We start from the raw sequence: 14,415 nt of genomic DNA, 5'->3' as shown, positions 1-14,415 counted from the left end.
AACAGTATATGTTCCTTCTTATCCTGTTCTTATTTCAATTCGTTGTTTCAAATGATATGGGGTGTTACATATATTATGAATCAAATAAGAACGTTTTAAATTATGGATTTTATAATGGTAATAACTGTATCTACTCAGGAAAAGGATGGCAATATAATGGTCCTAATTTAAATTCTAACAAGTTTATATTTAAATCGGATTGTTGTGAAAATGGATTACCATACATGAGTGTTTTAATCAATGAAGCTGCTTCAACAGAATTTAGTTTTGAGGCAGACGCCTCTATTAAACATTTGTTTGTGAGGCCTGCTTGGGGTAAAGGAAAATACACTCAATTTAACCTTGAAAAATACAAATCATTATTATATATTACTGTCGAAAGGAAAGAGTGTTTTGATGATACAGAAACTCAAGAAAATCTTTTGATTTATGATAAACCTGCAATATTTCATACTACATTATGTTCTAAGACTTATATATCATGGGAAATGGAAGATCGTCCATACTTGTATTTGTACCAAAATGTGAATGACACCGCGAAAAAAGAAATATGGGTAAAAGAGATATATAAAGAAGGATGTTGGTATGCATTTAATACTAATGGACAACAAAAAATTCCAGATACTATTACAAATGGAGTGCTCAAAGAAGTATCAAATATTCAGGGGTTTAGAAGATATGTTATTTGTAAAGGACAAACAGAGCCACAGCCTGATTCATCATGTAAAATTACAACAGGATCAACAGATGTACAAATTTCAAGATCAACAATCAATTATCCTGATTGTTTGTACAATGGATCATTATATACATTAACAGTGCCTAATAGTTATACTACAATTCGTTTCTTCAATGATTATGGATTGGAGTGGAATGGTATATATTTTGAGAAAAGAACAAATCCACTTAATATTATCATCTCAAAAAAAAATATTCTTAAAGTCAGTGGCTCTTCTGTTACTCTTCCAAATCAACCGATACGCGTAGATGGTTATATCTCATTTAATATTTTAGTATTATCAAATGTTGAAACAGGTAATCATTATTTTCAAGAATTATCAGCTGAAAGAATTGACGATTCATCTATCACTACAGATAAAGTGTTGTTTATTGGTAAAGAATTAAAATCAAGCAATGAAAATATTAAAAGTGTAAGTTGTGGGAGTTCTAATAGATTTGTTAAAGTAGAATCTCAAATCCAATGTGGTTGTGTATATTCTGATGGATATGATGTTGATGATTGTTCAGAAATAAGTTCAACAGCAGATGCATTAATTAAAGAATCAATTATGTTAACAATCAAATCAGATTCTTTCAAAGAGTCAGACTCTTATTGGTATTCAATAAATTATAAACCAGGTGATGGTCAATTTTCTGGAACGCTTATTGCTTCAAATTGTCAGATTGGAGGTTCAATATCTCTAGTTGGGAAATTAAAATGTACTAAGCTTATTCTACAATCAGACACTACTATTGCAATTACACCTTCAGGAGTATTAGATGTATCAACATTAGAAACAAATACAAATAAAATTAGTATCACAACACAGAGTGAAAATAGTCTTATCATTGGTTCAATCACAACATCATCAGAAGTCAATATTATAGGTGCTCTAAGTGAATTAAAGAAATTAACAGTCAGTCAAAATGCAAAAATTATGTTTTCATCTGTTATTACAATTGATAGCATTTATGTAGACCCATCAACACAAACAAATACAGACTATACAATTATTAACCAATATAAAACAACAATTAATGAACTTATTACAACAACAAAGCTTAGCCTCAAAATTTCTAATCTTATATTTGGACCAAATATAAAATCTATTTATATTAACAAATTAACAACAGACAAACCACTAACTTTGAGCAACTCGGTGACAACGTTAGTTATTGACTCTATTGACATTAAATTTATACCACCTACCTTCTTTATTATTACAAATAAAAGTGAAAATGAATTAAAAGTAACAATTAATTCAGCATCTGGTATAGAAGAACCGTTTTACTTAATGTCATTGAAAGAACGAAAAGTAACATTTACTAATTCAATGAAAACAATGTGTGATGAACAGATAGCAATATTTGGAACTGTTGATGATGGATTATGTGAAAATAAGGGATATGGAAAAAAAACATGTTATAAGAGAGATGAAAGTCAATACTATTATGAGAGTGAGTCATCTTCATTTTTTGATTATTCATGTCCAGGACATAAATCTCAATATGTTACATCAACGTTATATATATCAGCATCAACAATTAATATTGGTAATGATGAATATTATTCTAATATATTTGTAGTTTCACCAACAACAATAACTGTTTCAAATTATGAGTTGCCATTAACTCTTCAAGCAAATGTTGTGATTGCTGGTGATATGAATTCAATATTAGTTAAAACTAATGATAAATACACAATTAATACCAATGGGGGAAATAATCAGAATTTAATTATTGCTGATACGTCTTCTTGTGGAATTAATGATTCATCAAGTGTAATAGAAGCTGATGGAATTTGCACTATTGGTTATTCAACACCAACTGGAATGAAGTGTAAGAAGTGTAGGTATGGATTTAATTCTGATGGAAGTTGTATTGTTGTGTCATCAACAGATGTTCATAACTGTATAATTATTTCTCCTAATGGTAAGTACTGTTTAAGGTGTAACACTGGGTTTTATATAGAAAATGGGAATTGTCTTCCTTGTGGACAAAAATGTCTAACGTGTGATTCAAGTCAATGCTTTATTTGTGAAGACAATTACATAAATGATAAATCAGATGAAAAAAAATGTATTCAAAATTTTGCAGTATGCTCTTTCTCAAAGAATAATATTTGTTTGAAATGTCCTCAAGGGAAGATGATAGACAGTGATCATACAGGTTGTTCTACGTCATGTGTGGATGGTTGTTATTTATGTCAAGATAATACAAATTGTGACATTTGTAATATAAGTGCTAATGCAATTAAAAGTTCAACAACATGTAGTGTTACTTCTAATTCAATTAATGTAAGTAATTCAGGAATTATTCAATGTTTACCAGGATATTATTTATCAGAAACTTCTACATGTAGTTCATGTAATTCTGGTGAATTACATTGTATGACTTGTTATTCTGTTTCAAATAACGTTGTTTGTAGTAGTTGTGCTGATGGTTATATCATGACAACTAGTGGAACGTGTGTTTCTAAAGAGTCAGTTTCATGTAAGCAAGTATCAAAATCTACATGTTTAAGCTGTGATGATTCATCTAAATATTTTAATGGAAAGGATTGTGTTAGTGGAATAGAACATTGTTTAAAAACTAATAATGATGGAACATGTGTTGAGTGTTTGTTCTCAGAATCAGCAGAAAAATATTATTTATTAACAACCACTGATGGAAACACAATATGCTCAGAACAAAGTGATGAGTTTTGTTCCTTATATACACAAAGTGTATGTCGAAGTTGTATTGACGGATATTACAATAATCAAATCAAGTGTTTGCCATGTAACGCCACTTGTTCTAAATGTGTTAATTCACAAAACTCATGTTATGAATGTCAGTCTGGATATGTTCTTCAAGGTGAATCATGTGTTATTTCTGAAACTACAAATTGTAAGATGATGATAACCAGTGATGGTTCTCAACAATGTGCTATTTGTAATGATGGATATTATAGAGATGGAAAAGGATGTACAAAATGTATTGATAATTGTGTTTCATGTACAACTGCAAATACAGGCAGTTGTTTAAAGTGCATAGACAATTATTATTTTGACATAAAAACACAACAATGTCTTTCAATAAGTTTACTTTCTAATTGTGAGACTACAAATAGATTTGGATGTGAGGTATGTGAAGATGGATATTTCTTAAATGGTTACACATGTTTATCTTGTGATCAGACAACTAATAACTGTAAGAGTTGTAATAAACAAAATGGAAGATGTAATCTATGTAATAAAGATTTTATTTTAGATAGTGATTATAAGTGTATTTATTATTCACAATTCTCTCATTGTGTTAGTGCTGAAAATAATGTTTGTAATAAATGTGATTTCTGGTATTCAGTTGATGGAAAAGAGTGTAAGAGTTCACCAGTTTGGTGGGTTATTGTATTGGTGATTATTGGAGGAATAATATTCTTTATTATATTTATTGTACTTATTATATTTATTGTTAGAAAAACGATTAAAAGAATTAGTATAAAACATGTTATTAAAGAACAAAAAAATCAGGTTTCACACTTCCAAATGAACAAATCAAATATAGAATGGATTCCATTAAGTGGTAGATGTCAAATTCTTGTAAATAAAAGACTAGCAAATTTTGGATGTGGTGGATATGAAAAAGATGGAAATGAATTACCAGTCAATGAAGAGTCTCGAGACATTATTTGTATTGGAAATGGATATAACAGAACAATTCAACTTACCTTTATGACTGTAGATGAAATTGATAGTAAATATACATTACGATGTAATCCTGAACAAATAACTTTGAAAAAAGGTGAAGCATTTGAAGCTGAAATATATATTACACCATTATGTACTTGTACTATCAAAGAACGACTTCAAATAACATTATTTGATTTAAAAAATAATAAAAGAACAAACGAGAGTATTCAAATATATGCAGCCACTGTTGTGTCTACTAGACTTGACTATGATGAGATTCAAGAAGAGAAACAAATTGGAGAAGGGTCATTTGGAGTTGTTTTCAAAGGAACATTTCAAGGAAATAAAGTTGCTATTAAGAAAATGAAAATGGGAGATGATGAAGAAGCAATGGAAGAATTTAATAAAGAAGTTGCAATGTTAGATAAATTCAGATGTGAGTATATTGTTCATTTCTATGGTGCAGTATTTATTCCAACAAAAATTTGCCTCGTTACAGAATATGTAGATATGGGTTCGTTACAATCATTAATAAAAAAACACTCAAAACCAAATGAACATATGAGAATGAAATTAGTCATTGACGCAGCTAAAGGAGTTCAATATCTTCATTTTAATGGAATTATTCACCGTGATATCAAACCAGACAACGTTTTAATTTTCTCATTAGATGATGGAATTGAAGTTAATGCTAAGTTAACAGACTTTGGATCATCAAGAAATATTAATTCAATGAAAGCAAATATGACCTTTACTAAGGGAGTTGGCACGCCTATTTATATGGCACCTGAAATATTGAATCAAGAGAAATACACTGAATCAGCAGATATTTTTTCTTTCTCTATATTGATGTATGAAACATTTAAATGGGACCGTCCTTATCCAGAGAATGTATTTAAATATCCATGGAATATTGCGGAATATGTTATGCAAGGGAATAGATTAGAAATCGCTTCTGGAATGCCTGAATGGTACTTTTTGATTATCCAAAATTGTTGGAAACAAAATCCTTCAGAAAGATATAACATTGAACAAGTTATTGATTTATTGAGTATAGGAATGAATTGATTCATTATTAATTATATATATATATTTTTTTTTTGAGACAAATCTCAATTAGTAATGTCAAGTATTCACTAAATTTCTTCTTCCCTTTTTTCTTTTAAATAGATTTTTCTATAGAAAAATCTCTAAATATTAAATATATTTCTATAATTAGTTTTTCGACAACCATCATTACTTAAGTACTATTTCTAGAACTCTTTAAGGTTATTTCATTGTTGAATGAGCAGAATGTATCCTGGCACAGTTTCTATTAAACGTCAATCAACAAAAAGATCTTCTTTAGTGTTTAATAGAAAAAACCCTCAAACGGCTTGCCTTAAACGTTTTTCTGCCCAACTCAAAAATTCTGAATTTGTTTGTAGTGATACTCCAAGCCCATGTCAAACACCTGACATAGATGAATCAAAATTTGGGCATTGACTTGTTTATCCATTATATTATTTAGGTAATGTTTTGGTTTTTTTTAAATAATAACTAAATAAAATAGTAACGACACATTCTTAAATCAAACTATAATGATAATAGTCAAATTATGAAATTTTCAAAGGTTTTTTTTACTTTTTTTAATTGAACTTCCACTTCTTGAGAAGTTATTTTATCATTCTCATAAATATAAATCTACTAAAAAAATAATTTATCGAAGTTTTTTTACAGTTTTTTCAATTCTACATTAACGAAGCTTCTTTTAAACTAAGATTCGAAGTGAGAGATAATTTTCTTAAAAATAAATGACTCATAACAGAAACATTAAAAAGAGAGAGAAAAATTAAAAATGTAAATTTGTGATTAAACTAAATTTTCTTTGATATTTGATTGAGACTTTTTAGCCTTCTTCTCATTACATGAATTTGCTTCTGATTTTTTGGAAACAAAATCCAGTATTGACATATTATTCAATGGGCGTCGGTGTTTCAAACACTCTCTGCATAATGGAATTATCGATGTCTCATTTTCTTTGAAAATATATGTTGATTTGGCATTACAAAAAGTACAATTTGTTCTTTTTATACAAACTTTCGATGCATAAGGGATTAACGAAAACAAGGCTTTATTCTCTTTTAATTTATAGGAAATAACACCACAGACAACAACTGTCTTACCACTGTCTAACATCCTATCAATAAATGGAAATAATCCCTCTATTTTTTCAGCCCTTCTGATGAAAATATAGTCAAAATGAAGTTTATAAATCTGGCTCAACTTTTTTACACAAGCAGTTGCAATTCCTTCAAACGGTGATTTTGTGTTTTTAAAGAATGGAATTGGTTTTTCATCTGTTTTAATTTCAAATAACTTAGCACTTTGGATTGATCTGTCTTCATTAACACGTAATTCTTGAGATATATCAAGTTCATTGTCATTTGCAAAATCAAACGGTTCAAAAAGTACAAATTTTTTTGAACTGACATTGAACATTTCTTTTTTCATTAACATGTTGACTGTGGGTTCATAAGTATCATATATAAGCACAAGCCTAGCCATTTTCCTAATTTTTCTTCATAAGTCTTACTACCATATATATATGTTTGTCTTTTCGTCTCATTGTATCAAGTAATGTATTTTTTCTTTTTTTTTAAAAGTAAAAAAATTAAAAAAATTGATAAGAAAAAAAAACTATACTTTATAGTTTTTTAATAGTTTTCCTTAAACTATCAATTTGAAATGCGTGACAATCGACGCTATCCAAAACAGATATGAAAAGGGAAATTTTTATAACGAAAACCTCGAAGAGAAACCCCTTGCAAAATCTAATAAATTACCATCTAAGAAATCAATTAACAACAATAGCTATCTGAGATAAGGTATTGTTTAGGTCTCACTTAAAAGTCTCCCCAAAGGATAAAGGTGAGCTAAGTGATACTCTTGTTAATGTCACCTTGTTAACAAAAACTATAAAAGGAAAAACAAAATTTTTTCTCTTTCTTGTAAAAATAATGAAACAAACCCTAGATCTGGTAATAATAAGATTGTGAGATATAAATAGTTGCCCAAAGAATTGTTAGTTCGATTCAGTCATGAGTTCTTCAACTCAACCTTTGAGACGTGCATTTCGAACTATCCAACCTAATGTACCAAGAGTGGCTGTTAATAAAACTGTTACCATTAATAGGCCATCACTTGTATTAGATGCAGAACCATATAAATCTAGAAAACAGTACATATACTCAATTAGTGATCTTCTTTCATTTAAATCCTCTGCTGTCCCATACACTCTCCCTCTTGCTGTTATTTGTGCTCTTTCTGAGAAGTCAGAAGTCCCTTATAAAACTCCTTGTAAAAGAATTATTAAATCAGAGGAAGACCCAAAGAAATTAGATACTCGACATAAACAAGTTTCCTATGGAAAAGTTACTGAAGGATATGCTAATTATGTGAAATTTGTTCCAGTTTCTGAAAGAATTCGTGGAGACCCTAAAACTCCTGATATTCATCAGTCTTGTTCTAAAAGGTCTTGGGATGGTCAAGTAAGAAAGTGGAGAAGAGCACTTCATGCATTCGATGATATTAAAACCAAAGAAGAACTGGATGAAGTCAGAAAGAGACTTGTTGTAATTAATGCTACTCCAAATAAATTAAAAGTCCCATCCACTGAACCAATTCATAGAGCTAGAATGTTAGATAGTAATTACATTCCTCGTTCCTTAACTTTTGATGATTTGGAGTAATATCTCTATTCTATTGTCATAATTTATAAATTAAATTTTTAAAACTTTTTTGTTTTTGCCTCAGTAATTCTCTGGGATGATATTAATTTATTGGACTGAATCTTTTTCTTATGGGTTGTAATTAACTTTTTACTCGATTCTTTATTTTTTTCAAAAACTAACATGGTTTTTGAGTTTAATCAAATTTAACAATCAACCTACAGAATCGAGTAATAAAATTGATAAGATAATAAATTCAAAATAAAGGGTGTGTTATTGAGAGACAATGAATTAATTATTTTTAAAGACAAATCTGTACAAGTAAAGACAAAAGTTCAAATTTTGTATGGGTTAGTATGTGAAGGCTAGAGGGAATGATTGGAGTATTTTTAAGACTAATAAAAAAATACTTAAATAACTGAAAGAGAAATAATACAGATGGCTTTGGTTTAAATAAAAGAATAGAGTTTTGAAGAAAAAGAAGTTGAAAAAAGAAAAAATAATACTTTAGAGATATTGCAACTGTATTAAAGTAGGTATGTTTATTTAGATTGTTATAAGGTTCATTTAAATTAACTAAACTTAAGGGTGTTTTATGGATACATTCATACAATAAGGAATTTAAAACCAATTAAATGAAAAACATTAAAGAAAGTGGTAAAGTATAACTAAAAGTTAGTATTTTACTTTTGTTTTCTTTCCTTTAAATGAAAGTAATATTTATTGAAGATACTTATTTGTAAGTTTATTTTAAAAATAAGATGTAAAAGTTTATATAATAGATTATCAGAGTTTATAAGTAATCTTCATTTTAGAATATGCTCACATAGATTAAATGAATAGTAAACAATTTATTACATTTCTTTTCTGTGTCAAATAAGTTAATTTTCAAAATAATCCAATACAAGTTTAACTAGTAGTGAATCACAAATAATGTATTTCATAATTATCTTTTAATCTTTTTATTTTATTAATACTTGGTATTGACTAGTTAAGATATTTATCAACAACATTGTTTTTACTAGAAAGTTATTCATTTTCATATAAAAGTTAATTAAAGTGTTATTTTTCGATATTTGTCTATTAAAATAATTCAATAAAGAATAAACACATGTTATTAAGTATTTTTATCATATTTTTGTTTTACTTTATCATTAATTGGAAATATTTTATTAGAGTCAGTATGTATTTGTTTTATTTTCTTCCGTCAATAATAAAACAAAGTAAGTAATCAATAAGAACATGATACAAAAAACAAAAGAATGAATATTCTTTAGAAATTGCATTTATTTTTATCATAAACCATTAATTAAAACAAAACCAATCAATTTATTCTGATGAAGAATTGTTACTACCTTCACTTACCGATTCACTCTTATCGTTTACATGTTGTGGTAATGGACTTACTGTTGGTGTATTTAAATTGAGTAATGGGGATTTATCTTTATTGGTTACTGTTCCATCAAGTGGCATTGGACTTGCAGATGGTGTATTTAAGTCAATCAATTCTGTTGGCTTTTCAGTTGAGTCTGATGATTCATTTTCTTGTTTTTTCTTTTTTGCATCTTCAGCTTTTAATGTTTCAGCAATAGATGCTTCTCCTTTTGCTAATCGTTTAAGTTCTTCAGCACATCCTGATTGTTGAACCAAATTATTGAAGATTGTTGTTTCTTGTTCAATCAAATTAATTGGAGTATCCATTTCCATTAAATGACCATCATCAAATACCATAACTCGATTAGAATCCATGATTGAATGTAGTCTATGTGCAATAGTTAATGTTGTACATTTTTTGAAATTCTTTCTAACCATTTCTTGAATCATAATATCTGTTTGAATATCAATTGATGCAGTTGCTTCATCCATAATTAATATTTTAGCTCCCTTTAATAATGCTCTTGCCATACAAATCATTTGACGTTCTCCAAGTGAGAAATTTTCTCCATTTTCTGTAACTATATAATCCAATTCTTTATTTACATTAACCAATTCTAATACATGTTTCATTTCTTCATCACTCTTTTGGAATGTAGGATCAAGATTTTCTCTAATTGTTCCACTAAACATAGTTGCTTCTTGTGGTAAAATACACATTCTTGATCTTAATGTATGCATAGGAATTGTTGTAGTATCAATTCCATCAACAAGAATTGACCCACCTGCAGGTTCTTCAATTCTAAACAATCCTGCCATCATTGTTGATTTTCCACTTCCTGTTCTTCCAACAATACCTATTTTTTCTTTATCATTGATAACAGCATCTACTCCTTTTAAAACTAATGGTAATCCTTCACGATATCTAAATTGATATCCCTTTAATTCAATCTTTCCTTCTTTTGGCCAATCCTCTGGTATTTCTTGATAATTTTGAATAACTTCTTTTGTTTCTTCAACAGGAATGTTTTGAAGTTGTAAAACTCTTTCTGTTGATTGCATTGTAATTTCAAGCTCAACAATATTTTGTGCAAAGATACAAATTGATGCAGGTATACTTGTTACATTCATTAATGCAACTGATGCCATACCTGTATCAACATTAAACCAACATTTAAGAATTACTAAAATAAGTACTGTAAGTGTACTAATTGTAAATCCCATCCATTCTAATCTTTGTGAATACCATATTTTAGCCATTTGAAGAGTATAATATGATAATGTATTATTTTTCATCTTCTTAATTAATGTATTCAGGAATGTTTCTTGTCCATTTGATGTTCTAATTGTTGCTAATCCTAATAATGTTTGATCAAAATGAATAAATATTGGGGATCTTGTAAGACCTTCCAATCTTTGCATTTCAATAGATGCTTTAATGAAGAAAGTATGGAATATTAGAAATACAACAATAACAATAACAACAATAGGAATTAAAATATAACTTGCCATGAAAATAATAATAAAAGTAGCTAATAAAGAACAACATTGTCCAATGAATTGATCAATTTGTGAAGGAATTTTTGAATCAATTAAATGGAAATCTCTTGAAAAATAATTAACAATTCTTCCTAATGGTGTAACATCAAAAAATCCAAGTTTTGTTTTAAAGATTCGTTTGATTAAATCCATATGAAGAAATTTTGATGCCGATGCTCCAAACAATATCATTGCTGTAATTGTAATATACATTAATATAAATTCTGAAGCATATGCATAACAATGTGCATAAAACCATTTAGTATCTCCTTGTAAATGACTATCATCAATACCATTACTCCATTGTGAAATAAAATAATTATAACATACTAATGCTCCTGTTCTCATTATAAATGGGATCATACATATTAAGAAAAATAAAATACCTCCAAATCTTAAATATTTACCATATACACTCCATGCAACTCTTCCTCTTTCTCTATGTTCTTCTTCCATCACTGTTTCACAAACATCTTGTGGAGTTGTTTCTTGTTTTTGTTCTTCTTTTTTATTATTATCTTTCTTTTTTGCACTTACAGTTTTAACAAATTGAGATGCTTCTAAAGTGGAATTTCTTAATTCTTCAATACTTCCATTAAATGCAATTTTCTTATTTTCAATAACAATAATTCTATCTGCTTTATCAATAAAATATGTTTGATTAGTAACAACAATTCTTGTTTTATTTGCTAATTGTTTTTCAATTGCATGTTCAAAAATAAATGACCCAACTTGGAAATCAACTGCTGATAATGGATCATCAAATATAACAATATCTTTTGCATTATATAATGCTCTTGCAATAGAAATACGTTGTCTTTGTCCACCTGATAGATTAGCTCCTCTTTCTGCAACTTCATACATATCACCTCCTCTTAATATTTGTAAATCTCTTGTTAAACATGCATTATGAGTAGACTCGTCATAGTGTTCTTTTTTATATGGTGATAAGAAACATATATTCTCTCTGACTGTAGTATTCATTAACCAAGCAGTTTGTGATCCATATGTAACACTTCCATTTATAATACATTCTCCTTCACTTTTTTCTAATTCATTAAGTATTGATAATACAAATGATGATTTTCCACTTCCAACACTACCTAAAACACATACTAATTCTCCTTTCTTAATTTTTAATTCATCACAACTAAATGCTGTTTCTCCATCTGGAAATTTATAACAAACATCGTTCATTTCAATAGCATATTCAGAATCTGGTTTTGTTGAAATAGGAATTGGTTTTAATTCTGGTGTTAATAAGAAATTCTTTATTCTTGTTAATGATACTTTAATTGTTGTTAAACAAGCAATAAGATATCCAAATGATTGAAATGGTAATTTGATACAATTAAAAATAGCCATACATGAATAAACAGTTTCAATTTTAAATTCTTGTTCAGTAAGTACCATTGTAAGGAACATTGCAAATGACATAGTTGGTCCAATTTCAACCATTAATGTAATTAATGCTCCTTTAAACATACCAAAAGAAACTAACCTAATTAATTCAGTATTTCTAAGTTTATTTAATCTTTTCTTCATTGACTCTTCCCAACTATTGTATTTAATGAATTTAATATTACGAATAATTTCTCCAAAAAATCCAAGTCTTCTATCTTTATGATGAACAAATTTATCATAAAATATTCCAATTCCTTTTCCAAACATACCATTTAAAATAAGAAATATTGCCATAACTCCTAATGGAACAAGACACCATATCTTTACTATTATTCCTAATGCAATATATACTAATATAAACATTAATGGTGCAGCTCCTCCAAGAATTACAGATGGAAGTCCTTCTACAAGAACTTGTGCATCATTAGACATTAAATTTACTAATTTACCTGTATCTTCTATTCCTGCTGAATTTAATTTTAATGCTTTTTCAAAAATTAACCCAATTAATCCATTTCTTACTCTCATTGATAAAGTAAATATCCATTTACAACAAAATTCATACCCAAAACTATCAATCATTTGAGTAATTAAAATAATTCCACAATATACAAATCCAAGCCATTTCTTTGGTTCATCTTCTTTTACCCATGCAACTATAAATTGAAGCATTAATGGAAACATTAACATTGCTATTTGTGAAATAGTAATTGCAATAAATGATAATAAAAATGGCCACCATTCTCTTTTGATAACAGCACGAATAAGAGATGGATTTTTCTTTTGAGTTTCTTTTTCCCATGTTTTTAATAATGTATCATATGACTTTTCAATATTCAAATTACTTGGCATTTGTCCAATATCTTCAACATTTAAACTTCCTTTTCTTCCTTTAATAATTTGAGGAAATGACCTTCTAAAAAATATTAAATTGAAAATACTTGGGTGTTTCTTTTTAACTTCTTCAATTTCTTCTATTTCATATGTTCCTTCAACTCTCTCTTCAATTTCTTTATTTTCTCTTAACTCAATTTCTTTTTCTTCTTTTTGACTTATTTCACTATGGCTAGATGATGAGAGTGAAGACATTCTAAACTGGTGTTGGAGTTTACAGGGTTTTTATGTATAACAATCCTTATTTTTTGAAGACAATCAATAAACCCTCGATTGAGAAATTAGTTGATTCTCCTTCGTTTTTCTAGACTTTATTCGAAGTCTCATGAGGTTTTGTTTAACTTCTTGACTGATTAATTGTATCCAACTTTTCCTTTCATAGAAGTAATACACTTGATTCTTTTCTTCCATTGAAAAGAAAAGACACAATCTTGAGTTTTGCTATAAATTTAACATTGTTCTTCTTTTATTAATATGGAACAAAAAGACTATAATAAATGATTTAAATTATCTTTCCAAATTATTTATACATATTTGTTGGTTATTCGACACTTTTTCTATGAAGGATATATAACAAACGATTGTTGCTATGGTTATTGAGTAATATCTTTGAGTGTTATAAAGAAAACCAAACAAGACATAAATATTCAAAGTAATATACAAGAGAATGAATGTCAATAGCAATAAATTTCATCATAATATGAATGATAAATGAAATAACAAGGAAAAAGGGATAAGAAGATGAAAAATTCAAATAAAAACAAATAAGAAACAAGATAAATAATAATAAAGATTACACCCATAACAAATATAAATGACTAACACGAAAAGATAAAGAAAAGAAAATAAAAGAATAACAAGTGAAACAGAGAAAGGAGAAAAAGAAGAAATACTTATAAATTAAGAAGGAAAAAGAAAAAGATGGAATGATATTCATCAAGAAGTATATTCAATCAGAAAGAAAAAGATAATTGAAAAAGTTAAAGAAGAAAATTAAGAAAAAACAAAAGATTGGGAAGAAAAAGATATTAAAATAAATGAAGAAGAAATGAAAAACAAAAACACAAATAAAGAAATGAATGAAAGATGTCAAACTTCAAGAA

General features: G+C 27.9%; 4 protein-coding genes across 4 annotated transcripts, besides 1 other annotated feature; 2 read left to right on the top strand and 2 right to left on the bottom strand.

The window, feature by feature from the left end:
* Positions 1-8: 8 nt before the first annotated feature.
* On the top strand, positions 9-5,459 carry EHI_178610 (tyrosine kinase, putative; the record flags this gene model as incomplete). The annotated part of the gene is made up of 1 exon (XM_651172.2): positions 9-5,459. One exon carries the CDS (start codon positions 9-11, stop codon positions 5,457-5,459), a length of 5,451 nt encoding a protein of 1,816 aa, XP_656264.2.
* A 783-nt stretch (positions 5,460-6,242) lies between these two features.
* On the bottom strand, positions 6,243-6,890 carry EHI_178600 (uncharacterized protein; the record flags this gene model as incomplete). The annotated part of the gene is made up of 1 exon (XM_651174.2): positions 6,243-6,890. One exon carries the CDS (start codon positions 6,888-6,890, stop codon positions 6,243-6,245), a length of 648 nt encoding a protein of 215 aa, XP_656266.2.
* Positions 6,891-7,471: 581 nt separating this feature from the next.
* Positions 7,472-8,122, top strand: EHI_178590 (histone RNA hairpin-binding protein, putative; the record flags this gene model as incomplete). The annotated part of the gene is made up of 1 exon (XM_651175.1): positions 7,472-8,122. One exon carries the CDS (start codon positions 7,472-7,474, stop codon positions 8,120-8,122), a length of 651 nt encoding a protein of 216 aa, XP_656267.1.
* Positions 8,123-9,430: 1,308 nt separating this feature from the next.
* Positions 9,431-13,507, bottom strand: EHI_178580 (ATP-binding cassette protein, putative; the record flags this gene model as incomplete). The annotated part of the gene is made up of 1 exon (XM_001913406.1): positions 9,431-13,507. The coding sequence occupies one exon, from the start codon at positions 13,505-13,507 to the stop codon at positions 9,431-9,433; it is 4,077 nt and encodes a 1,358-aa protein (XP_001913441.1).
* A 356-nt stretch (positions 13,508-13,863) lies between these two features.
* Positions 13,864-14,415: part of a repeat region that runs on past the window's edge.

The sequence above is a fragment of the Entamoeba histolytica genome, genomic scaffold (genome assembly GCF_000208925.1).
Source record: "Entamoeba histolytica HM-1:IMSS scf_1104750518997 genomic scaffold, whole genome shotgun sequence".
In the NCBI taxonomy this organism is placed as follows: Eukaryota; Evosea; order Mastigamoebida; family Endamoebidae; genus Entamoeba; species Entamoeba histolytica.
This window is presented reverse-complemented; position numbering and strand designations above follow the sequence as displayed.